A 25,357-nucleotide genomic window follows, 5' to 3' on the forward strand; every position below is an offset into this window, starting at 1 on the left:
GCCGCTCAAACATAGACATTTCTCAGACCGTGGTATCGATCCCTGGTATCGGGGGACTTTTAACGAGTACGAGTACTTTAGAAAATGTGGTATCGAGGCCGATACCCGATACCAGTATCGGTATCGCTGCATCTCTAAAAAAAAATGTATATGCATTGTAAATTGCTTTGGATAAAGCATCTGCAAAATCATGCAATACAATTGTTCTTTTAAAATAAACCAAACTTTTTTGTCTGCCTACGTTTGGGTTTTGCATTACATTCATTCTCACAGGTGAGTTCATTTAGTTTACAAACAAAACCATATAGTCGCTTGCGATTAAAAATGTCCTAATTTTAACATTTCCAAGCATTAAAATAACCAAAACACTGCGGTTTTGTTTCGCCTGTAGTTGTTATTGGGGGAGGGTTTAAATACAGATAAAGAAATCAGTGCTCACAGTCCCACAGCAATTAGGGTCACTCAAGCATATAGCTAGAAGCTCCACGCCAAATTGGGTAGTTCTGCTAAAATTTCACTTCCTACAGCAATTATCATGGGCACGTTTGAGAAAGGACAGATTGTTTACAAACAGTCAAGGCTTAGACTGTGGGAGGCATTAGTATTCCGTTAGCAAACAGACAATCTTGCCAAAGGATGTCAGATTCCAGGGTTTGGCCATTTAAGAGAATGATGGTCCCCTAAACTATGGTTTTATTATAGTAAAGTGTAGCAACCAGGGTGGGTTTTTCTGTGTGTATCGATTACCATTTCTAAATTAATGGGTTTGCTTAAAAACATGGTTAAACTATGGCTAATTTGAGGTAACTAAGGATTAACTATAGTAACTATTTTGTGTGTGCTTTATTTGTAGTAAAACTATGGTAAACTTTCTACATGTTTGTAGCCAAAGTGTGAGGCTTATTTTCCACATACCGTACATTTTGTAGCTTCAAATATAGACCGTTTCAGCAGTAACAACATAAACAAGCGGCTTTCGTGGTCCTCACATAACTTCCAGTAAACTCTGCGAAGAATAAATAACAACAAAGTCCTTTTATAGTTTATTTATATAGCAAGCAAAATAAACAACACATAGATTACATAGGAACCCGAAACATTTGTTATTTTCGACGAGGTATTTGCTTAAGAGTTTAAGCAACTAGTCAGACCATTAAACAAACAGAAACCGGAAGTAAAGTTCATACCAGACGCTTATCGCGTCACCGCACATGCGCCCGATGAAACCGTCTATACGGCTTTCCTCAAATGCTCTGATTTTGTGAAAAGCTCATCGATATGAAAAGCGCTGTGTCCTTGATTGGCCAGCCAATCTTTACGTTGTGATTGGCCTGAATACCCCAGACGTCAGCTGGACATGTGACACTCCTAACCATGTTTAAAAGATTCACTCACAATACAATGCTGACAGGAGTTAAATTACAAGCAGACTCAAAGCAGGAGGAATTATGATAATGTCGGTCTTGTCCACGTCAACAGGTCCAGGAAGGAAACTGTTCCCTACAATCCGTGTGTTTGTTGTAGTTTAAGAAAAGAGATTTACGTTGGATACAATAACTCGCATCATTGTTTACTTTGGGTTATGTACCTTTTGCATATCGTTAAAATGTACTAATACACACTTACACACCAAAGCAAATGTAAAATTGTGAATCGGACAATAGTTTCTCTTTATCTGAAATTACCTTAAACTATTTAACCAAAAGGGACAGCTGTTTAATATGAATTTGAATAAAGACATTACTGCTTTTGTACAAACGCACATCTAGTCGGAAGTAGTAGGGCATCCAGGTACTTTTCGCCTAATGTTTTTTGAATACTATGGATTCGGACATACTACTCACCTCGCTTACTGCTCATCGCCTACTATACAGTATGACAGTTGGCAGTTTCGGACGTAGCCTGAGTGTGACTCAATTATTTGGGTAACAAATCAAAACTTCAGTATTACACCGCTATTACACCGTTATCACCATAACAATTGTTAAAACTAATAACACACTGCTCATCCGGGTACTGCGAGTCACTCACTATTTTAGTATGATATGATTTATATTTAATTGGTTATCCGTTGTCTCCTTGGTTGGTTGGAATTCGATACAAATTGAGCTAATAAAATATTTTAAATCAATATTTCGTTTCAATGTATTTACTCATGTGACAAGCACCCATCTACAAGCACGTCCAGCTAGGGTCCAATTCACCTTCGCCGTTTCTCAAACAGAAGGCTGCATCCTTTGGAGATTGCATTTGTAGGCTGCATACATCATAAAAACTATCCTATTTCAGAATATTAACGATTATAAGTTTACTATTATACTAAGTTAATCGTAAATTGTTGTAATATGCTGTGAATTGCGAATGTAATGCTCCATTAACTGAAATAAACCAGGCTTAATGACGCATGCACCCTGCATACGCGACCTCCGAAGGATGCAGCCTTCCGTTTGAGAAACGGCCCCTAGCCCCTACTGCCCTGTGAGGGTCTATTTTGCGACAACAACCGGCTGGATGTACATTATCCCCTACATAACATAGCACTGATGTTAAAAACACGACGACAATTCTCCGTGTGTGTGAATTTGACGCATTAAGATGAGGGCAATTAACAGCAAACATGTAAACATAAATACGTGAGCGCTGCTCCTCCTCCGTGTGGGATTAAGAGGAGTCTTTAAGCACGTTGAAATACTGCTGCAGTGTGTTCTCCAGGCAGTTTAGTTTCCCTCAGGCTGCTTTCGGTCAATCTAATGCTCTCTGATGGTCCCACCAGAGTATTTCCTTACACACTCAACCGACCCTTGATCAGAAGCAGAGCTCACTGTGTCCATTCATCCACCCCCTGCCCGGCGCACGTGTGTCAGTGTGTGGGGCTCCGCGTGTGAGATCTTTAACGTTACCTTAATGACATCCTGCTGAGGAGATCGTGTCATTGCTCTGCACTGGGCCCTCCGGCGGTGAAACTTGTTGAAAATACTTTCCAGTTTTTTTGTTATGTTTGCCGTTGTAAATGAAGCTTCAATGAGTCAAACGTATTATGCGACAGCAGATAGTTTCGTCCCTGGAACGCTTCCGGTTAGTTTTCAGCGTCACTTAATTTGCGGTTTTAGGCAAACATACAGCCAAAATATAAGGTTGAGACACTTTTGTTTCATCAGAAATAAAACTTTATTAAATTAAAATATGTTTTCGCTCTAAGTCGTGTTCAAAGCTGCTGTAAATTATTGTAGTATAGACAAGACACCTGTGACCGCATTACATACGTGTTACTGCGCCATTGCGTCTTTGTTGCTTGGCAACCACTTTGTTGAATTCTTTCTGAAGAACTACATTGCTTGGCGGAATAATAATATTTTTATCAATATAATTACATTTTGTTGATTGTGTTTATTTTTATGAAGCTTTAATTCCGCCTTGTGCCTAACAACGACCCCTAGATGTTTTAAACTCACTTCTTGGGACTTCTTGTTTTAATTATAATCAATGAATTGAAATCAGACTTTCGCCCTTTCATTTGTTTATAGGCTATAGTCACAATTCAGACTTTTACTTGCTATTGGACATTTTCACTAAAAAGAAATAATCAAATTTATATATACACGTGTATATTTAATATATGTGTATTTATATTTACACGTACATTACATATTTCATTTAAGTTTTGTTTATTTAGTCACAATAATACTAAAAAAAACTTCCCTAAGAGTGTAATGTGCTGTCTCTCTTCAATGCTATTGTTACACAGTATTCAAACTATTATGATTCCTTTTCTAAGAATGACTGAACTCTTAAGCAACACATTTTTAAGGAGAGCTATAGTGTTTTGTCAGAAATGCAAGTCTGACTTAAAAGTTTGACACATCATTGGCCGTTCAAAGAGACCAGGAGGTTTATTGTCATGGCACAAGTTAAAGTTTTAATGGTTTGTGCCACATACAAGAAAAACACATTTCAATCAAAGCACTTTAAATTTTAATTATTCTGGTTGCCTATGCTATCTGGAACCCACACTTTGAAACCAAACAAAATAAACACGCTTCCCAGGTAGGAAAACATGGCACTTAGTTTGGCCTCTTTGTCTTTTTTGACACTCCAGTCGCTCACACACACACATATTCAAGCACGCACACTAATGGTTCTGGTGAGGTGTTGTGTTATGAACCAGACCACGGGACTGTGCACCATGATGAGTGCACCACGGTGCTTGGGTTCTAGTCTGGACACTGTGCAGGCCCAAGACTGGCGCAGGTTTTAAACAGGCCTTTGGTGTTATCACAGCTGTGAGTTTGCCAGGGAAATTTGTCTGCAATTCACCTGAATTAAAATCACCCGGGCAGCTTGAAACTAGGTCCCTTTAGAACAGCCTAATGGTTTGTTTATTTTAAAGGTTTTGCTTCTAGCAAATCATTCCTTATCTGTCTTTGGCTTATTGTCCCACTGGGTCACCTAAGAAAAAAGCAAAAAAAGGGGAGGGAGAAATACAAAAAAAATATGCAGAAAGACATACCTGCCTTTTTTTCTTTTTTTTTTAGCTTTCTGGTGATACAACAAATTATTAGGGGATTTGTTCATTGCTAACTACTTTGTTTTGCAAAATTTATATAAACTCATAGACATTTCAACAGATGATATTGTTAAATTTAAACAGGTCTTATGGTAAACGATCAAACGGGGAAAATGCCTGTTAACAACATAATGATGTTTATACCTTCAAATATTTAAATCATGTCTAAACACTTGAATGTTATGCTAGCTTTCATTTTCCTTTGTTATGGGATATTGGATACTCCTAAGTCATTGAATTCCTATAAACAATTCTAAATAATGCAATGCAATTCAACATAGCTATATTTATGTCAGACACCGTGATTTAGTGGTTACAATGGGCTACAAAATAGTATATTTTGAAAGTGACTCGTCTGTATAACAGCTCAGCAAATGGTCCTTGACATCATAATTGTCGTGTGTAATGGCCTCTGCAGATGTCTGTCAACTCACTCTATGGTGTAAAATGGTAAAGAATTTGAGTGGAGAGGCCGGTTTTGTTCTCTACTGATGTTTCTAAGAGCCATGACCATGCCAGAAGACCCCTAAGATCACTATGAATCTGTCTGTTACGGCCGGTTGCTTCTGTGTCTTAATCTGCTACCATTTACTCAAACATGCAACAAATTTACTTTTAATTGCAGGGATTCTGTGCTGCTTGTAAATAGTTTTGCTTTGACAGTTCATTTATTTTGTTTGATTGCTACCATCTATTTATAGTTATAATTTAGGGGGAATGCCTTGCATATGAATTCCTTGTGTCATCTGCGCCCAGCACAAAGACAAAAACGCCATGAATCAACATTGCCTGGTAGGAAAGTGTTTATTTATTCATAGACCCCAAAATTGCGCTTCATCCACGCTTGGCAAAGCAGATGGCATTTCCTAAAGAGTGAACGGGTCTTACTAACAAATGAAGTTATGGAGGATAATTACACTGCAAAAGTGGGCTCTCTTTCAGAACTCTTAGTACAGCATTCTTTTTCGACATTGTTATATCCCAGTAAAGCAATGGAAGAAGCCATTTTCCAACATTTTACAAATAGTTTTTTTTTTACTTACTAATAACACAAACTATAATTTCAGTCATATTACAGTATAGGCAATGTAGTTTATTAGTAATTATTTTGTTTATCAGTTTGTAATCATTTAAGAAAACACAATTTAAAACACACTTGCATATACATTAAATGCAACATTCAACAATAATGATGTTTTAAGTAAAAGAAAGATATGAAAGGTATTTAATGTTTAAGCCTAAAACATTAAACTTAATGGTGGCATTGTAACTTATAATAATTTGAGGAATATTTACATGTATGCATTTGGCAAAGCAACTTACTGTGCATTCACTGTTAACTTATTGTCTTTACTTAAACAATGAACTAAACATCACTTAATATTTTGTGTTTTGGACCTGTATGCTTAAAAATTTTAGTTCATAAAACTTTGAAGCATACAAAATTCATTAAACTTAAACATTTAGGTAAATTGAACTTAAAATGATTTTAAAAAATGCACCTGAATATTTTGATTATTTATGATTCATCACAGAATAAGAACTGATAAGAACTTTAACTACTTACATTTTTGTTAATAAAATGTTATAGAGGTTTAAAGAGGAGATTTCACAAGACTTTTTAAGATGTCAGATAAATCTTTCGTGTCCCCAGAGTACGGCTGTGTAGTTCAGGCTCAAAATATTATAATTTATTATGGCATATTAACATTGCCACTTTGTAGGTGTTATCCAAAAAAATTCTGGGTGTGTCCTTTTAAATGCAAATAAGATGATCTTTGCACTAAATGGCAGTGTTTAGGTTGGATAGTGCAGATTAAGGGGTGTTATTATCCCCTTCTGACATCACAAGGGGAGCCAGATTTTTCACATGCTTGCAGAGAATGGTTTATAAAAACTAAGTTACTGGGTTGATATTTTTCACATTTTCTAGGTTGATACAAGCAATGGGGACCCAATTAGGCTATAGCACTTCAACATGGAAAAAGTCAGATTTTCATTATATGTCCCCTTTAAGTAATTTTGTTTAGTCACCGTTCAGGTGATCAGTGTTTACTTACATGAACCCTGTTCAACACATTTCTCTCCACAGGACTGACAATGCATGTAAAAAATGCAGTTTTTGTATGTGTTTCTATTGATAATCAAGTTTATTTAATGACTTGCCTTATAATCAGTCATGCATTTTGTGTTATAATACCATTTATAACACCAAAAGTAATATAAAGAATTAAAAAATAGAATATATTTGAACTTAAAAACTAAGTGGAGATGTTGGAGAGAGCAGTGCAACAGGTTTCCGTGCAATTTTTTAGTAAAGTCAACTAATGGTCAAACTATACTTTTTATCAATATTTTATGTTTCCTGGTAATCAAATCCATGGCTTGCTAATGCAATGATCTACCAGTTGAGCTCAGAGTTAAACAGCAAGAATGTTATTGAGCATCAGGGATAAGCAGCATCAGTGTTATACAAAATTGGGGTAAAAAGCATCAGTGTAAAGCAGCATCAGGATTCACATCTAACATCATCATGGTTCAGCAGCATCATCTTTATGCAGCATTGGGGCTCAGCAGCATCAGTGTTAAAGGGATAGTTAACCCAAAAAATTAAAATTCTGTTTAAAATTATTAACTCTCATGTTGTTTCAAACCTGTATACATTTCTTTGTTCTGCTGAATACAAAGGAAGATATTTTGAGCAATGTTTGTAACTAGTATTTTGCTACTATGGAAGTCAATGGTGCTTCTGTTTCCTGCTTCATTACAAGAACAAAGAAATGTATACAGATCTGGAACAAGTAAATAAAGAGTTTGGTTCCAATACGAGATAACTCCGTTTTTTTATTTTTGTCAAAACATATTTATTAATATGTTATCATGTTTTTATTGTGTTTTTTATTGTGCTACTAAGCACATTTAAAAATGACGAGTTATCTCATTTTGGAACCAAACTTTTCAAATAATGACAGAATTTCCTTTTTTGGGTGATCTCTTTATGGTTTGGTATCATCAGGGTTCTGCAGCATCATAATTAACAACAGCATCAGAGTTAAGCAAGATCACAGTTAAACATCATAAGGGTTAAACAGTATCACGTTTAAAGAGGGTTAAACAGTATCAGGGTTAAGCATCTATTTAGTGGGCGCTAGAGGGCAGATGATCCGCGGGTCTGTGTGTTGTGTGTTGAGTAATTAGCGGCTCAGTCATTCACGCTGGGTGAGATAACATCAGCTCTTATCCATCTTCCCGCCATCAGGGGTCACGCTCCATTTCCGCAGCACAAACGCTCGCGGATGTTTTCGTGATTAGATATGTGGAGCGCGTGGGTGGGATGCGCGAGCGTCAAGTGCAGTCTGTCAGTGACGGGATGAGGTGAGTGTTGAAATCATATTTACCTCAAATAACACATGACATTTATGTTAAAGAGATGCAGTCAATATCTACAGCTGGAATTCTGTTTTTCGAAAACGAAACATTTTGTTATGTAACGTTAGCCTAATTACATTCATTCATGTATCAAAATGTAGGTATTTTAAATACGACGCTGTAAAATGAGTAGACTATCAAATCATATTAGATTAATGTGTTTTGTTTGAAAAGTGGATCACACACTTCGTTACAGGGCGAGCCATCCTGTTTAGATGCCATTTTAGTTTGCTAAACCTCGAAGAAATTGCGTTATTTCAAACAATGTGTTAAACTGTTGTACACTGTATTTTTAAAGTAATACTAAACTTTGTTAATGTTTGCTATATTATTCTGAGGTATTATATAAAGTGAAGTGATACACTGTGGTACATACTGTAGTATACTTTAATATTTACTATGATAAGGTTTAAACCATACTAATTTACTTTACTAAAATATACTACAGTAAAATATTTTTTAATTATGGTTGAATTACAATGTACTCATACTTTCACCTGATATTTCCTTTCTAAAAAGTTAGCATCTTTTTTACCTTTACTTTTTTATTTTTTTGCAGGTGCAATTTTATCCTACACCAAATTATAGGATTTGTTAGACCATTTACCCATGTCAGGTAAGATTATTCACATAGGATGTTGCTTCTGTCAGATATCGAACCGAGTAAACTGAACCATAGTTGTGCTTATGGCTGAAAAGTACTGATGTGATAACATTGGCTTTGTCCACTATATTGTTTATACACTCACCTAAAGGATTATTAGGAACACCATACTAATACTGTGTTTTCCCCCTTTCACCTTCAGAACTGCCTTAATTCTATGTGGCATTGATTCAACAAGGTGCTGAAAGCATTCTATAGAAATGTTGGCCCATATTGATTGATAGGATAGCATCTTGCAGTTGATGGAGATTTGTGGGATGCACATCCAGGGCATGAAGCTCCCGTTCCACCACATCCCAAAGATGCTCTATTGGGTTGAGATCTGGTGACTGTGGGGGCCATTTTAGTACAGAGAACTCATTGTCATGTTCAAGAAACCAATTTGAAATAATGATTCAAACTTTGTGACATGGTGCACTATCCTGCTGGAAGTAGCCATCAGAGAATGGGTACATGGTGGTCATAAAGGGATGGACATGGTCAGAAACAATGCTCAGGTAGGCTGTGGCATTTAAACAAAGCCCAATTGGCACTAAGGGGCCTAAAGTGTGCCAAGAAAACATCCCTCACACCATTGCATCAATGAGAAATTGAACAGGTGTTCCTAATAATCCTTTAGGTGAGTGTAAAAGGTGGAGCATTACAATGTCAAAGCACCAGAGAGCACATAGGAGGCTAAACCAGCTGCTGTTTTCCCTACACCCCAATTTTGTTAAAAGAAAAAGCTCAACTATTATTTACACTTCAGAAAGTCAAAGGTCGGGCAACAGAGTTTGGAGAATGGGCACCTTGTGTCTGCTGCATGCTCTTAGGTGAAGAATGTGACATGAGTGATTTTTGCCATACACCTCTTTGTTGTTAGGTGAGATCTGACCTGGTGAAGTCGACTCGAGCCATTATCTGCAAAATCAAATGAAGATAGGTAATTGCACGCACACATATTATATAGGCCTACAATGATTTTATCTCTTCTTCTACCAGAGTTCTTTTTTAACCATGCACATTGAACTGTTGGCAAACATGCAGATAGTTGTGTAGATTAGCATTTTACATTAATGGTTTTTGCTTGTTCTTCGCTATCATTGTTGCAATCATAATGAAATCCCACTGGAATACAAATAAAATCTCTCTAAAAGAATTGAATTAATCTAAAAATAGATGTCTGCCTTCTTGTCAGAACTTCAAAACTCATCTGAAACAGAATGCCTGTCAGATCTCTGATAATTATTTAGATGTGCCGCATACTTGTGGTGAACAGGCTGAAATGCTCCCTTTTAAACGCTCCACTTTAAACTGACCAAAATTGAGCACAGAATAATTCCTGTCAGTTGTAGCGGTCTGCCTCACGTCAGCCTGAAAAGGTTTTAATACGACCGTGCCACATTCATTTCTTTAACGTAAATTAACTCGATTCATTCTCCCGTAATCTTAAAGTGCAACTTAGCCGAATTTAACTAAGGCATTACGACCGGCAGACATAATTTCTTCCCAAAATGGCTCGCACTTCCTCTGCGTGTTATCATTACGCTTCTCAATGAGACACTTGAAAGCCTCGGCCATCCTGAGGTCGTGGCGCTGAAATCCGGAGCTGTTTGCACTGATTGGACCTTTTTGAAATGAGGCCATGGTCTATATCAGGCCGTTTGACGACATAACAAGCCTGTTAATATTCAAAGGAAATGCTGCGGGTCGGGAAGGTCGCATTCATTTGACCTTCGGGGTTCAGAGGGCAGAGAACCTAGGGGTGGCACATGGTCGAGCGAGAGCACTAATCATTTAGATATCTGTTACACACTCAGCAGAAAGGCAATCTTGTCTTATTAACCGTCTGCTCTGAGGGTTGAATGTCTGTCCGCCAAATAATAAACCAACTTTGTGGAGAGCAGGCCCATTTATAAGTACCTTTAAATCGTCATCACCGAAATATCTTCTTGAATAACAGATAATTAAAGACAGTTGACCACCATCAGTGTACGTTGGGCACACTATTATGACATTTGGTTCACGGTATGTTGATATACAAAACGCGGCCGTGTCAAATATTATGGAAGATTATAGAGTCACGTTTGTTTATTGCGTAGTTAAACTTGCATTTAACTTCGTGGCTTCTGACAATGATGGCAATGAGCGAAGTTTTTCTCTTCAGGGGGATTTGTTACAGAAAACAGCACTTTTAAACAGACGTCTTAGTTACTTGCCCATGCGTGAAGTGGTGCTAAATTTCATTGAAATAATGTAGCGCACATGAGGCTTATGCACAACAGAACCATATCCTCGAAAAACACTTTCAAAAGCAATTTCCGTCTCGTAATGCTGCATGTAAACAAAGTAATTGTATTTGGGAAACTCTCAGTGCCAGCTGAACAAAATTCTCGCACAACTTGTTTATGGGGGAAGCGGGGCAGAATGGCAGGGATTACAATCTAAACTTTGTGTATGATTACGATATATAGAAAATGATACCCCATATAAACAGCACGGATGTATTATTAGATCCGGTTGATGGATTGCTGCGTGTCAGCGTGGAAAATCTGCCGCAGAGATTCCGATAGAAATACGATCTTAGGGAAGCGTCTTCACTTTTGTCAACTAGGTCCTCGAAATAAACTTGCACAGTGTTTTTTGTGATAAGTGGAAATACATGATCGACTAAATGCTAGTTTTTAAAATGAACTCGTGGGTCAAAACGTTGTTATTTGGGGACACTGGCTCTGCTCTTAAGTTACAGCCAGAGTGTTTCCTTATGGTCATTGGGCTTGCTTACACAGAAAATGGCTGGTTTCATATGTATGGTAAAGGACCAGATGTTTGCATTTGCGAGCCTCAACCCTAAATTTGTTGCATCTGGCGCTGGGCTTCTCTGTTTATGCCTATCTGAAAGGTTGCGATTATGGATGTTTATTCACGTCACCAGGATTTGATCACACTACAGTGTGAAACACTTCACCAACCGCTCATGTGAATGGGGGTCACAGAGAGTTTAAAGACCTGATGGGAAAAGCTTATTGGCTAATGGAGGCATAGATATGCCCATTCATAAAGTTCTGGCACAAAGTCTATAACATTTGACGTTTTTCTCCAAATATCTTTTGCAAGTGAAATATTTCACTTCATTCTTATATTATCACTAGTGATACTGTTTATGCATTCGACAGATGCTTTTATACAAAGTGACTTACATTGCGTTTTTTAATCAGTATGTGTGCAGTACAATACTAGTTGAGCTGGAACAATACTTATAAAACATCTCACTAGTTAAAGTATTAATTAAAATATTTGGATGTTAATATATAGTAATGTGTTTGTATTATGTTGTCATGTCGGCATCAGATTAAGTCGTCGTTTGCTTTGATAAACCTTTTTTGTTGTTTCACAAACATCAGCAGAAATCTAAATTTAGTTTTAAATTACTTATATAAATATGTAATATATTATACTAATTTAATATATTATTTAAAATATATTAAATGTGTATTATTAGTATTAGTTAAATAAATATAAAATCTAAAAGTAATGTGATCATAGGCACATGTGCAAACCAGAATTGAGAGTCCCTGCAGAATTTTTTCAGGGGCATCACCGGGGTCTTGATCCAGCCTGCATCTTCTTTAACCACCAGGAATGTAGCTTTGAAGAACTTAGCAGAGGTAGAGGACCACCAATAATCCACAGCAGCGCCTGCATCGCTGTTAGGCCACACAAAGACATGACTTACTCAAACATTCCTATGCAATTAAAGCGTCTTCTGCCTGGCACGTTTCACCGAATCACTGGGGGCTTGTTAATAAGACCGCAGGGCTTTCGCCGAACTCGCAGCCGTCCGTTCACATCTGTGACCGCTACACCGCATATGATCACAATGAGATAAGCTCAGATTTGACACTCAGCAGATCCCACCTGGACTCCAACAGACACTGCAATTATGAAAGCACTTGCCCTTCTAAAGGAACCTATGTAATTAATTCCTAATGGACTCAAGTGATATTGAGCTCAGTGTAAAACAGAGGCGTGAACCTAAAGATCTGCTCAGTTGTACTGAACAAAAATAAGAGCTTTAGACGTGTAATTCTTTTCTTTAAACATATGAATAAATTAAAGGCAAACAGAACTTTAGGCAACTATAGTTATTAATATAATTGTTTCCAGTTTATTATGTGACACTGTCTATAAAAAAACTTAATGTAAAGAACATGTGAAAATATAACCTTGATATATTTAATATTGACTGAGTAAGGTCATGTCACAGATTAAAATTCAATTTAAATCTATATTTAAAATCAAACTCTTTATTTTACAGACAGCGTTGCATATAAGCTTTTTGTACATGCAATCTGTATAAAATAATTCAGTAATGACAAAAACTACACAAATAATGATATAATCAGGACAATTCATTGGTTAACAGGTGTGCCCCCGATGTAAAGGCAGCATGGTTAACAATGCTTTAAAAACAGATGTTCACATGTTACCAGGCAAACATTCAATATCCCCTGCTGTTTAAAATGTATCAGAGTACAACTCAACTTACTGCTTGAGGGATTTTATCACCTGTGCTATTTCATCACATGCACTGCAATACTAAATACACGAGCATTTTAAAGTTATATATATCGTTGTCCACTGGGCACAGACAAAGCAACCTTTTTAAATGATCTTTCTCTTAATGTAGTTTACATGTTTGAGCGGATGTGCTGGCCCAAAGAAATTCCCTGCATTTCTTAACCATCTGCGTTCACGACCAGAACTCACAACAAACTGAAAACATCAGGCAAATGTCTCTGTGGATAAAACTGCATTGTAAAGGTAATTATTATCTTATTTATATTGCATATTTAATTTTAAATTATTTTATTAAAAAGAAATATTATTTAATTAAAAAAATATATATTTTTTAAATACATTGCATACAAAGTAGAGGCCCATAAATAATAATAAATATGTAACCCTGTCTGTGAAATCCAAGCTAAAATCTCATAATCTAATTTTGAGATTCGGAACATCAAAGTTTGATTTCACTTTAATTATCAATACTCAATATTAAAGATATGTTATAAAAATACAAACTTATATTTTCACAAAATGTTATTAACATAACGTAGGATGATTTTATGTAAAAGCTAGGTTTTCGCATGCAGGGTCACATATATTTAAAAATATTTGTGCTTCTCCCTAAAAGTTTGTCTGTTTTCTTTGTTGTTATTTAAATGCTGTATTTGATTAAAGAGCTTAACCAAATCCGACTCTCTCCCAATCACCCTTGCTTTCCGTATCTCACGTTTCCTCCAGATCAGTCATGCTCAATCTTTCTAAAGCGCCGCTTTAAAAAAAAAAAGTTAACTAACTGCTAAAACAATGTTTGCTAAACACTGCTGTGCACAGACAAACAAACTAGTGGCAGGAACAAGTTAGGCCTGATATACGGGCTTCTTCTCTAAGTCCTCTAAGGACTGCACTTTGAGATAAACATCATTAATACACTCCAAAGTACTTAGGGCGACATGGGTGCTACTTTGCTGGGCAGTTTGGTTTACCGTAAGGCAATGAGCTGTGCCGTTCTCCGCGCTGTGTCTGATACATGGCAGATGTTGATGACAAAACCAGCATTTTCATGTTGAGAGTAGAACCCTGCCGCATACTCCAACAATAACAAATATGTACTCAAAGATGGTTTTATCTTAAATTATTTGAAATGTATGTCACTCCGCTAAGATTTATGCGGGATCACGTGCCACGCTAAAGACCAAAGGGAAGAAATTGAGGATAGGGTAAACATAAAAAATATGAAATTGGTTCAGGCCACATTTTTACAGTAATTGTTCGCTTATGCCCAATTGTTTATGAACTTGGCGTGGATTTTTCCAGTTTCCTCCAAATTAGCTCTTAAAAAGTATCCGTCAACATTAGATCCGCACTTACAGCGTGATACATCGTAATGCATAAACAAAGTTAAGGAAATCACATTGATCTCATGTTCTCATCTGTAAAACCCCTGACGTAAGTCATGCTTTAAACAGTACCTGCCAATTTTCTCTGAAGAGAAGCGACAGACCTGCTTTCTGAGATGTCTATCCCCACCTGGTGGTGTTTCCAAGTTCACCTCCGAGCCGAGCAAACCAAGACAAAAGCTAAGAATTACAGGAACGGGGCCTAGGAAATAAAGAGAAGCATGCGCATACAACACGAGATATTCATTGCAAGCAGGCAGATGTCTTTGAAATCTCACTAGAGTATGCAATTGTACACGTGTCACAGAGCATATATGAAACTACACAACAGAGCCCGGCAACACAGAGAGTATTAACAATGTTGACCTTGGCTTGGCCTTTGTTAATGATTTGGCCGGGGCTGCCGAATTGATTCGCTAGTGTTTGGCTTTAGCTGTGTATTAATGAACAAAAGCAGAAAGCGCGGCTCGGCTCCCGGCGGACAATGTGGTTCTAAATGGGGGGATTGTATTTGAGTAGAGAGTTTCTCCAGGGCATCAGACCTGAATGGTACAGTAGCATGAGCCCATTTAAAAGTAATTACCACAGCATGTTCCAGGGAACGTGTGTAGTCCTGCCATTTCATATGAATGGTGGAGGAACATGTTACCAAAGCTGACTTTCCACCGGCATTGTGCGCCGCTACGCCAAGGCAACTGACTTTACATGCGAAACGAGTGACTCATTTCATTTAGAAAAACAAATTAAGTGTACGACAACACAGCCTAATACTACAAGTTCAACAAAAGTGAAAAATTCATAGTGCATGGCCGTTTGTGCAAACACATGACACAAGCCTTAATTCAAAACAGGTCTCTGTGAGTCAGAAAATCAGAACCCACCACTACAAAAGTATCATTCACTGTCATGAAACAGTGGATGCATTTAATTGTTTGAACATATAAAAATAAACCACAACAAAGCAACACACGTTTTGTACAAATAAAAACCTGAAATAGTTCCATTGACAAAGATTTATCGGTGTGTTTCAAATCGAAAAGGTGGATACAAGATTTACATAAACTAAAACACTACAATTTATGAGCACAGTAAACCTTGTTAAGAATGTACATAATATGTTACCAAAATAAAAATCATGGCATGATGGTAGGAATTTTCAAAATAGCTGCTTAAAAATAATAATAATAATAATAAACAATAATAATGTAACATTTCCTATTAATGAGCAGTTGCACTTGATCTGATGAAAACAGTAAAGACAAAAATGTTTTTGCTAAGACAAAATGTAGGAACTATTGCCCAAAACTCAATGAGACATATTATGACAGAAATGTCCTAAGGGGCTCACAGACTGATAAAATATTTAAAACAAAACCTCTTAAGAATTGTACAAGTATAAAAGGCTACAAACATTAATAAATTACATCACTGACACAGATAACACTTCACAAGGTGCTAGTAAAATAACTTTGAAATCCATCAGGGGTATTTTTAGCTTAAACATCAGGCTGGTCGTAGAAACTTTGTCAACGTTGTTTTCCTTCTTCTCCCCCATCATGACTGAATCATAATACACGTGGTTTTATGCATGTAAGGCCATATAAGAATTAATGTTATTTTGTTCTCCAGGCAACACCTTTTGTCTAATGTAACAACAAAACGATGATTTAAAAAAAAAAGTTCAGCGTTTGTGTATCTAACAAAACAATTTAAACCGTAATGACTAGGTCTATATCTTTATATATATATTTTTGTTTGTAATTAGCAAAAACTAGTAAAAATGTATAATGAAGTATTAAAGAAAAAAGGATACAAAAAGTAGTCATTTAAAAAGCTATGTACAGGCTACATTCTACATACTGTACTGTGAAGCGATATAAATGCATATTTCGTTCTAGGGTAACTGTCTGGTGCTGCCTGTTAAACAAACAGAGGAGAGAAAGTATCCCAATGGCGTGAAATGGATGAGGCTTATCATCAGTTCATGTAGTGTTGTTGTATGGCTAGTGTTTCGTATCGTAGAACAGAACCGTAATAAGAGCTACATCGATAAACAATAAAGTGATGCGAAGAAATGATGACATAAAATTAGTAATTGTTAGAATCAACATTTAAAAAGATGAAAAACAATAAAATAAAATAAAAAAGATCATGTGTATTCATTACAAACAATTGGAATTGTTAGAATAACAATGTGTTTTGTTATTAATATGATATGTAATGATTTTTCCCACATCATTTTTATAACATAAATGCTTCCTATATCTGTTAACAAAATAAAAAAAACTATACAAATAAAAACAGCCTCCAATCAAGAGCTACATACTTTTTATAGTAGCTGTTCAGATATATAAGATTACTTACAGTAACATATCATGTTTGTGCTTCACTGATGTTTTGTAAGTGCCTTCTGGCTTTCCTCAAACTACATGTACAATTATATTAAGTCAATAAATATTATCTGTGATAGTGCTTTGCAAACAGAAAAATACTTACAGTATTTATTTGTCCTGTGTAAGTACTGCGTTTAAAAATGCTCAAGTAAATTTCATGTGGGGGATATTAAAATCACCCGGGCAGTTGTTGAAACTTGTTTAAAAAGACAATGATAAGCCACATCCAAAAGCATTAATGAACTTATTGTTTGCAAACCCCTCCGGCCCACCCCCAAAAATGCATGCAGCTGAACACATGCAAGGGATACTTTCTTCACCTTGGAATGACTGCTATGTACTGTATCTTATAATATATAAGCACCCCCTGATAAACTGATAGCCGTAGTAAAACAAGACCGATTCTTCTTACAAAATATTAATAGCAGGTATTCTGTACATTTTTAATATCTGAAAGTTATAAAGTAAAAGAAGAGGCAAAAACCTGTCTGAGCTATGTTCTTCTTAGAAATTGAAAACTTCTGTTTGCGTTCCCGGCTGTGTCAGTTTATACTGCTCTCATCCCGGCTCACTGAGTTAGGGATCAGGTCAGGCTGCTCATAAACACCGGGAGAATGTCCGAGTCTCTCGCTGTCCGTGTTACAGCAGGAGTTTGCCGTTACGATGAATCTTTAAGATTTTTCCTAGTCTCTGTTTGGCCGTCGCCATTCCTTTCTTTAGTCGCTTGGCTGTAGACAGGAGAACCAATTGGAAATGGTTAGCATGTGCAACAACAACAGCGCCCACTAAAAGCACTCTCGTATGCGTCAATACGTTATTGAAGCTACAGCTGTGTCAATAAATGATTAAACGTGAATCAAATAAACAACCATCAAAGAAAATCCTCATTAAAGGCGTAGTTTACACAAAAAATACTTCTTTCATTATTTACACACCCTCATGAGGATCTTTCTTTTTCGGTATAAATTTCTCGTTGCTCTTTTGAGTGCCTAATGACTTACAGGGATACCCGAAAATAAAAATGTAAGTCATTTATTTACCCTCAAGTTGTTCAAAACCTGTATGTAATAAGATATTTTGAGAAATGTCATGGTGATTTTATGTCCATACAGTGGAAAGTTCAAGTGTTCTTCAAAATATCTTCATATATGTTTTGTCAAATAAAGAAAATCATACAGGATTGCAAATACATGAGGATGAGTAAATGATGAAAGAATTTATAATTATAGCTAAACTAGCCTTTTAAATTTTTTTAGGGCCTGAATATAAAGGGGCAGTAATTTTTTTTATAAATAAAAATATAAATTTATTTAAAGAAATATTTGATATGACAAACAGCATATTTTATTAGTTACATTTTTATTTCTTTTTATTTGTTATTTGCAATATGGGCTTTTAACATTTTTATCCCAATAACAACAGTAATGATAATGATGATGATCACCATGAACCACTGACTTTGCCTACAAATAATAGGTGCATAGTCTTAAAGACACACTATGCAGTTATTTTACCTTAATATAACAGCTTCAAAGTCATTTCGATGGTAAACGAAGTCATAGTATGGCGAATCATCCCCCTGTTGAAGCTCGGGAAGGACGCCGCTACCAAAACCAGCAATGCAAGCTTGAGAGAACCGCCCCTGACAAATCTCGCGAGAATCACGACTTGCTTTACGGCAACGACGTCACACACGTTAGGCTTGTTCGACTTCGTGCAGCGCTGCAAGAACCGGCAGTCGGATGACGTAAAAGTACCGCGAGAATGATCCGAGACGGCACTTTGACGTCATCCGGCTGTTGGTTCCTGCAGCGCTGCACGAAGTCAAACAAGCCTGTAACAACAAGCCTGTAACAACAACTGCACGCGCGCATTTGAGACGTGATGCTCGATGAGGGAAACAGCTAAGAAAATCCGTTCGGAAGAGAGTAGAAAGCGAAAAAGAGAATCTGACCGAGTTAGGAACCGGACAAGAGTCCCACGCGGTCAGGTTTTTACTCGTTGGCGTGAGCTAATAGACAGCCCTGGATGCAAAAGGGATGCTGATCTGGCGATCTTGTTGATGGACAAGTAAGTAAATCTTTTATTTGTAAATTTGTTTGCGGTCTATGTTGTATGTGGTTGCGCTTGCTTGTAGTGTGTATTTTTTTACTAAGCTGTTCATTCATCCAGTGTTGATAATTAGACCAGTAAAATAACTTCAACAAGGGTCTAGCTAGCTTACGATCATAAGAGCATTTAGCAGACTTGCTAACAAACACTCGTTTCTCTTACATGTTTTTTTTGGCCATCTAAACTCAAGTGTTGTGTTGTGATGTGTACGTAGTCATTTGTCTAATTTCGATTGCTTATGGCCAACGAATAACGGCCAATGTTATGAAATAATGCAACGTATACAATTAACTTTGTCAATACATTTTGTAATGTTTACATTACAATTAAAAAACAAATGAAATTATACAGTAGACATAACGTTAGACTATAGACTGTTTACTTGTGATTAAGCTGCAATCTTGTAAAAACGTAATAAGCCAGCAAACGCGGTAGGCTACTTTTATTATTATATGCCTACTCTACACTTGGCATAAACTTCATATTATCCTATTACCATCATCTGTAGTTTAGTAGACATGCAGTAGCCTAATATTTGTATGAAACTGTGAAACATTCCCTGGTCATTATCTTCGAAGTCCATCTCACGCCCAACACTATCCTAACAGGTACGTACAGAGTGGGCGTGCGAAATTACGACAGTTGCAAGTTTTCCCCAGTGACTCTAGGGGTCGCTGTTTGACAAAAACATCAAACTGCATGGAATGCCTTTAAGAGCCTCAGAATCACAAACACTGATCTAAAAGTAAAACTTACCCATCACCAGAAAGACTTAAGTATACCAAATAACATAACAGATTAAAAACATTAAGAATTTCAAACACAGCCCTAGCAGAAATAGAAAAGTTGCAGATAAGTGACAAATGCAGATGCACACATTGCAATATCGATGCTGAAACAATATATTGTGCAGCCCCATATAAAAGTAAAAATAATTTTTTTAAGCCGGCTCTTCTGTCCTCATACCTTTTAACTCCATGAGACAGTAACCATCAGTATCTTGAAAATGTATTTTATGATCCACATAAGAAAGAAAGTCCTACGTTTTTAAAACATCACACTAGTAGGGATGTCACAATAATTAAATAATTGTCTCATCGCGATTGTTTGACCTAATCGGGATGATTTCAGATCACCGCAATGATTGCACATCTCTCTAAAAAACACAAGGGGGAGCTGCAGCGCCTGTATAAAACGAGACGTATGAGATGGCGCTCCTTAAATGACAGTGTAACGTGATACATTGCAAAGCCATTCAATACAGTGAAAAAACAGCATGCTGCAAAACTTTTATAAGCAGTATAAACTGCCAAGTAAAAGATACATTTCCAAAACAGCAATTCCAAATTTAGGGAAGTGAGGGATGCTATTCTTAAGGATCTGTAGGAATTTCTTTTTTTGCAGCCACTACAGACATGTTTGGCTACTATTTAAGGCCTGTTCTGGTATAGTCAGTTTATTTTTAGTTATTTTTCACACACTTTATTGTGTTTATTTCTTATGAAGAATTTTCAGTTTTTGAAAGATATATTCATTAAATAATTACTTTTAAATATGTGTTATGTGTATTAATATTTACACAACAATGTGTGAAAAATATTTCATAAACAAACAAAAAAATAAACGAGAAGTAAACGTCAAAGCAATAAAAAATTAATCGTCATAATTTATTAGGCAATCAACCGTCAGCCAAATTTCATAATCGTGACCGCCCTACACAAAAGTGAGTACATTTTCAGTCTTTAAAGCCTTTTAACATGGCTACATGATGTTGCCGACTCACCTTTGGCGTCTGTTGAGTTCCCACGTTCGACCTTTGCTGGTGGGACAGATGAGGTGATCTGAGACGACGACGATGACGAAGGTCTTCGCTGGTTGAGGAAGACTCCGGGGGCCATGGGTTGCGAGCTACCGGCGGTCTTGCCTGTCCCAGTGTTGTACTCGTGGTCGGCCTGGTTGCTTTCCGAGTCCGGTGTGGCTTCTGGAGAACTGCTGTCCTGAGAGAGTTTGTGCGGCTCTTCCACCACCATGGGCTTCTTTTTGGTATTCTTCTTCTTTTTCTTGATCTTCTGCTCTTCCTGCACCAAGAACTTAAGATTTAGCTTCATACAGGTTATTTAGTTATAAACACACATATGGGATGCTGGGAAACAAGAGAGTTATTTATAATATAAAGCCACTAATAATGTCAGATCATATCAGTGGTTGAAGGGTTTTTCAATACATAGGGATGATACAGTAGGAGTTTAGATTGAATGTATAGTTACTCAAAGCTGATATATAGGGGCGGTTTCCCAGACAGGGTTTATGCTAGTGCCAGACTAAAATCAAATGCACATTCGAGCTGCCTTCATTTAAAAACATCTTGCACTAACGTATCTTAACATATCTCAGTGTCATTGTTTTGTCTCAAGATGCACACCAGTAATGTTTTTGTAAAATCTACTTAAATGTCCTAATATAACTAAGGCCTAGTCCTGGATTAATCTAAAACCTATCAAAGATATACCTTTAATATATAATTTACTCACTTGTTTCTCTTATTCTGCATGACTTCCGTATGGAATTATATTTGTAATATTATCTGAGATTGAATTTCCCCCAAAATGTCCTATTTCCCCAAAAAACATCTCATTGAAAAATGTAACTAAAATACTCTCACCTCCAGAATCAGGAGGTAGAAAATCCCTGTGTTTACTTCCACAATACATATAAATGAGTTAAGCAAAATTAAATGATAAAAAACGAGAATTACAAACACAAGATATGCATGACAAACGTAAAATTAGTTTGACAAAATATTTACTTCTTTTAAAGCAGATTATACACATTATTTATATGTATTAAATAAATGCAAAGCATTAACCTGATGAGAGAGTTTGGCTGCTGCAGCCGCCAGTCCCGTCTCAATGGACGCCACTCGTGCTCCCTCTCGCGCTGGTCTTTCCTGACGCGGTACAGTCGGCCCGACTCGCGCTGTAACACGCAATCCCATGTCATTATATTTACTTTACAGTTTCATTCTCACCTGCTGACTTAAAAAAATGGCTTTCCAGTACCTGTTGGGCTATACGGAGTGTCGTCTGTATTTTTCCTTTTTTTCGATCTGGATTTGAAAACGGGGTTATCCTCTTCAGATTCCAGAGATGGATAAACTAGAAAAACAAAATCCATGATATACAAAAACACAAGCACAGCATAGCTGTGGGTCATAAGTGTTAACTGCCACAAAAACATTACATGAATAAAAAAAGCAAAATATGCACTTTCTACAGATCTCCCCATAAGTTTATTTCGTAGTGTTGGAAGATCATTTTAATACTTGCTGTCGCATAACGCAGTGTAACCAGCCTGCTTTTGCACTTCATAAACTACAATGCTAAGTATTTTCCAACTGGAAAGGATGTTAGCGTGACCCAGATGCCTGACAGCTGTTCTCTGCCCTGCTTCAGCCTGAATGTACCTAGCTTCTTTGATCGCAAGGATCACGCAATTTCCAACAATTCAATTATCGAGTTGAAAAAAACTGTTTACAGAAAAAAGGAATGCTTGCGCGTTTGATACAAAGCGCTCTTAATGTGAGTCCGAAAGGGAATGTGCGTGCTTGTAATGACTAATTATGGTATTGGATCAAAAAGCATTTAAAACAACAGTTTAAAACTCATGCTAATGGATTATTAACAGGCTACTAATGGTCTTGCTGTTCTTGGAAGGGGTTCACATAAAGCTAAAAACGGGACTCACTGGAACCGCTCAGAAAGCCAGAATTTAAAGTTTCCTCAGCTGAGAATAAACATCCCTGTCGTTTGCCTCCAATAAACCCCCCCCAAGTCCAAATCAAAGTCTAATCAGAAAATTGATAGAGCAGATTTATGTTGTTTTTCTATGCTCCAAGGGCACCTGGGCATTTACAAGCCATGAAACATCACTGACAAATTGTCTCGGAGGAACTAATTGGTCTTGATAATAGCACAAACAAGCTATGCGAGATGAAGGTAAGAAAGAACCGCAATCTGTTCTCCAAATGGGTTCCTAAGCACGGCAGATGAATCTACGGTACAATTCCCATGAACCTACCATAATCAGAATCCTTAAAGCAAGCTTCCAGGTGGTCCTGGTCATCATCGAACATGTCCGAGCTGTCCACACTGCTGCTCTTTTGCGTTTTCTTGGGTAGGCGTTTGGCTGGCCGCTTACTGTTTCCTACGCCGGCCGCCCCGCTCGGCTTCTTGCTGCCCGTGCCGCCATGGGAGTTGTTCTTAGCTTGGCTGTTGCTCCATGTGGGTTGCAGACAGGAGTCTGTTGACTGCAGGTTAGCCATGGACAGCATGCCCTGAATGGCTTCCTGTGTGCTGGGGGATGCAGGTGGCTGACTGTAAGTCCATCAATAAGAAATACACAACACACACACATTACTCTGGGCGTCAATGAGAATGGGAAGCGAATCGAGTTTTAGGGAGTGGGTCGAGCTGATGTGGAGCAGGACAGAAGCTACAACGGTTGAGACGGACACTTGATAGCAGTTTTGGATGGATATGGCGCATTAAACTACGGTCGGTTTCAGCCATGGCATATAAAAATATGTTTAAGTAAAATTAAAGGGACATTCCACTTTTTTTGAAAATATGCTCATTTTCCAGCTCCCCTAGAGTTAAACATTTGATTTTTACCGTTTTGGACTCCATTCAGCTGATCTCCGGGTCTGGCGCTAGCACTTTTAGCATAGCTTAGCACAATCCATTGAATCTGATTAGACCATTAGCATCACGTAATATATAACTACTAGGGGTGTAACGGTTCGTGTATTCGAACCGGACCGTTTCGGTTCAGGGCTTTCGGCACGGTGCGCACGTGCACCGAAAGTATTTTGTGTGCGCCTGTGCGGAACATAATACGTGCGTTTCCGCACGAACATATTAAGTGGCGGAAGTCTCCGCGTTCAGCGCAAGTCTTCTGTCAAACATATAACATAATTCGGCCCGCAGAAAGATTTTTATTTACTTAGTTGTATATCCGTTTGATTATTGATGTAAACGTTTACGTGTCGTATCTAAAAGCGCATGTTAAACGCGTGTCAACGCGCTGCTTTGTTCTTTCAAAAGTGCGTGAGAGGATGCACGTCTTTCGTTGCTACGCATTCATGAGACGCGCTTTCTGTGACAGCAAGAATAAGGAATGCGTGATCAGATTTTTCATCTGCATATCACGTCAATCATATCATTGTCACAATGCGATCAGCTGGTCGGGACAGAGAAGAGCTGTAACCCGGGCTTACTCAGCTGTTACTCAGCTGCGGAGGGGTTCGTAAGTAAAGTCACAGCTTACATTGATGACACAAGCAAAGATTAGGAGAAACGTGCAAAAGATCAAAGATGGCTATGTATGCAGCTCACTAATCTCAAAATGAGTGTATAATAAGTATATCATCATGTTGCTTGCTATGCAGTTACACATAGAGCAGTAATATTATTTTTATACAGAGATGGTACATAGCCAATTCAATTCTGTGAGTTAAACAATCCAAAATAAATCAAAACAGAAAATTTTTAGTGGCAAAAATGTAGGCTAATAGTTCATAAATGTATTCAGGAATTGAATTTGTTAGTTCAAGGTTTTAGTAGAAAAAGTTTAAGAGAAGGTTAAGATAAGAGTTACCTTCTGTTATAAAATAATGTAAAAAAATAACTTTGCAGTAGTATTTTATTTATTATTTTTTCATTTTATATATATTTTATACTTTAATAAAGTGTTTAAAAAAAGTGTAAACAAATTGTAAAAAAAAGTTTAAAGTAATAAACAACCTGCAGTTTAATGTTTGCATTTCTCCCTTACTGTACCGAAAATGAACCGAACCGTGGCTTCAAAACCGGGGTTCGCACCGAACCGTGATTTTTGCGTACCGTTACACCCCTAATAACTACAGAAGAGTCAAGTTTTAAATAGAAAAAAATATTGAAACTCATTGGTTATTTTTTAGCGCAATGCTAATGGTCTAATCAGATTTAATGGATTATGCTAAGCTATGCTAAAAGTGCTAGCGCCAGACCTGGAGATCAGCTGAATGGATTTCAGAACGGTAAGAATCAAATGTTTAACTCTAGGGGAGATGGAAAATGAGCATATTGAAAAATGTTAAGGCAGTTGTTAAGTTGAACGAACAATTTTTTTTACAATGTATGTGACCCTGTCTGTGAAATCTAAGCTAAAGTCTCAATCTTCTCATTTTTTTTATATTTCACATTGATCCCAA

General features: G+C 37.1%; 1 protein-coding gene across 2 annotated transcripts in view; it reads right to left on the reverse strand.

The window, feature by feature from the left end:
• Positions 1-15,494: 15,494 nt before the first annotated feature.
• The window catches only part of phf2 (PHD finger protein 2), a 38,068-nt gene continuing 28,205 nt past the window's right edge, over positions 15,495-25,357 (reverse strand). The window contains exons 18-22 of one of the 2 annotated variants that reach the window (XM_065241189.2): positions 23,185-23,480; positions 22,167-22,262; positions 21,974-22,083; positions 20,891-21,185; positions 15,495-17,723 (exon numbers count right to left, since the gene is read on the reverse strand). In XM_065241189.2, the coding sequence (XP_065097261.1) occupies positions 17,635-17,723; positions 20,891-21,185; positions 21,974-22,083; positions 22,167-22,262; positions 23,185-23,480 (886 nt within the window). In that variant the 3' untranslated portion in view covers positions 15,495-17,634. The remainder of the gene's footprint in view (positions 17,724-20,890; positions 21,186-21,973; positions 22,084-22,166; positions 22,263-23,184; positions 23,481-25,357) is intronic. The other variant, XM_065241190.2, reaches the window with a different exon arrangement.

This window comes from Paramisgurnus dabryanus, chromosome 14 (genome assembly GCF_030506205.2).
Source record: "Paramisgurnus dabryanus chromosome 14, PD_genome_1.1, whole genome shotgun sequence".
Classification (NCBI taxonomy): Eukaryota; Metazoa; Chordata; class Actinopteri; order Cypriniformes; family Cobitidae; genus Paramisgurnus; species Paramisgurnus dabryanus.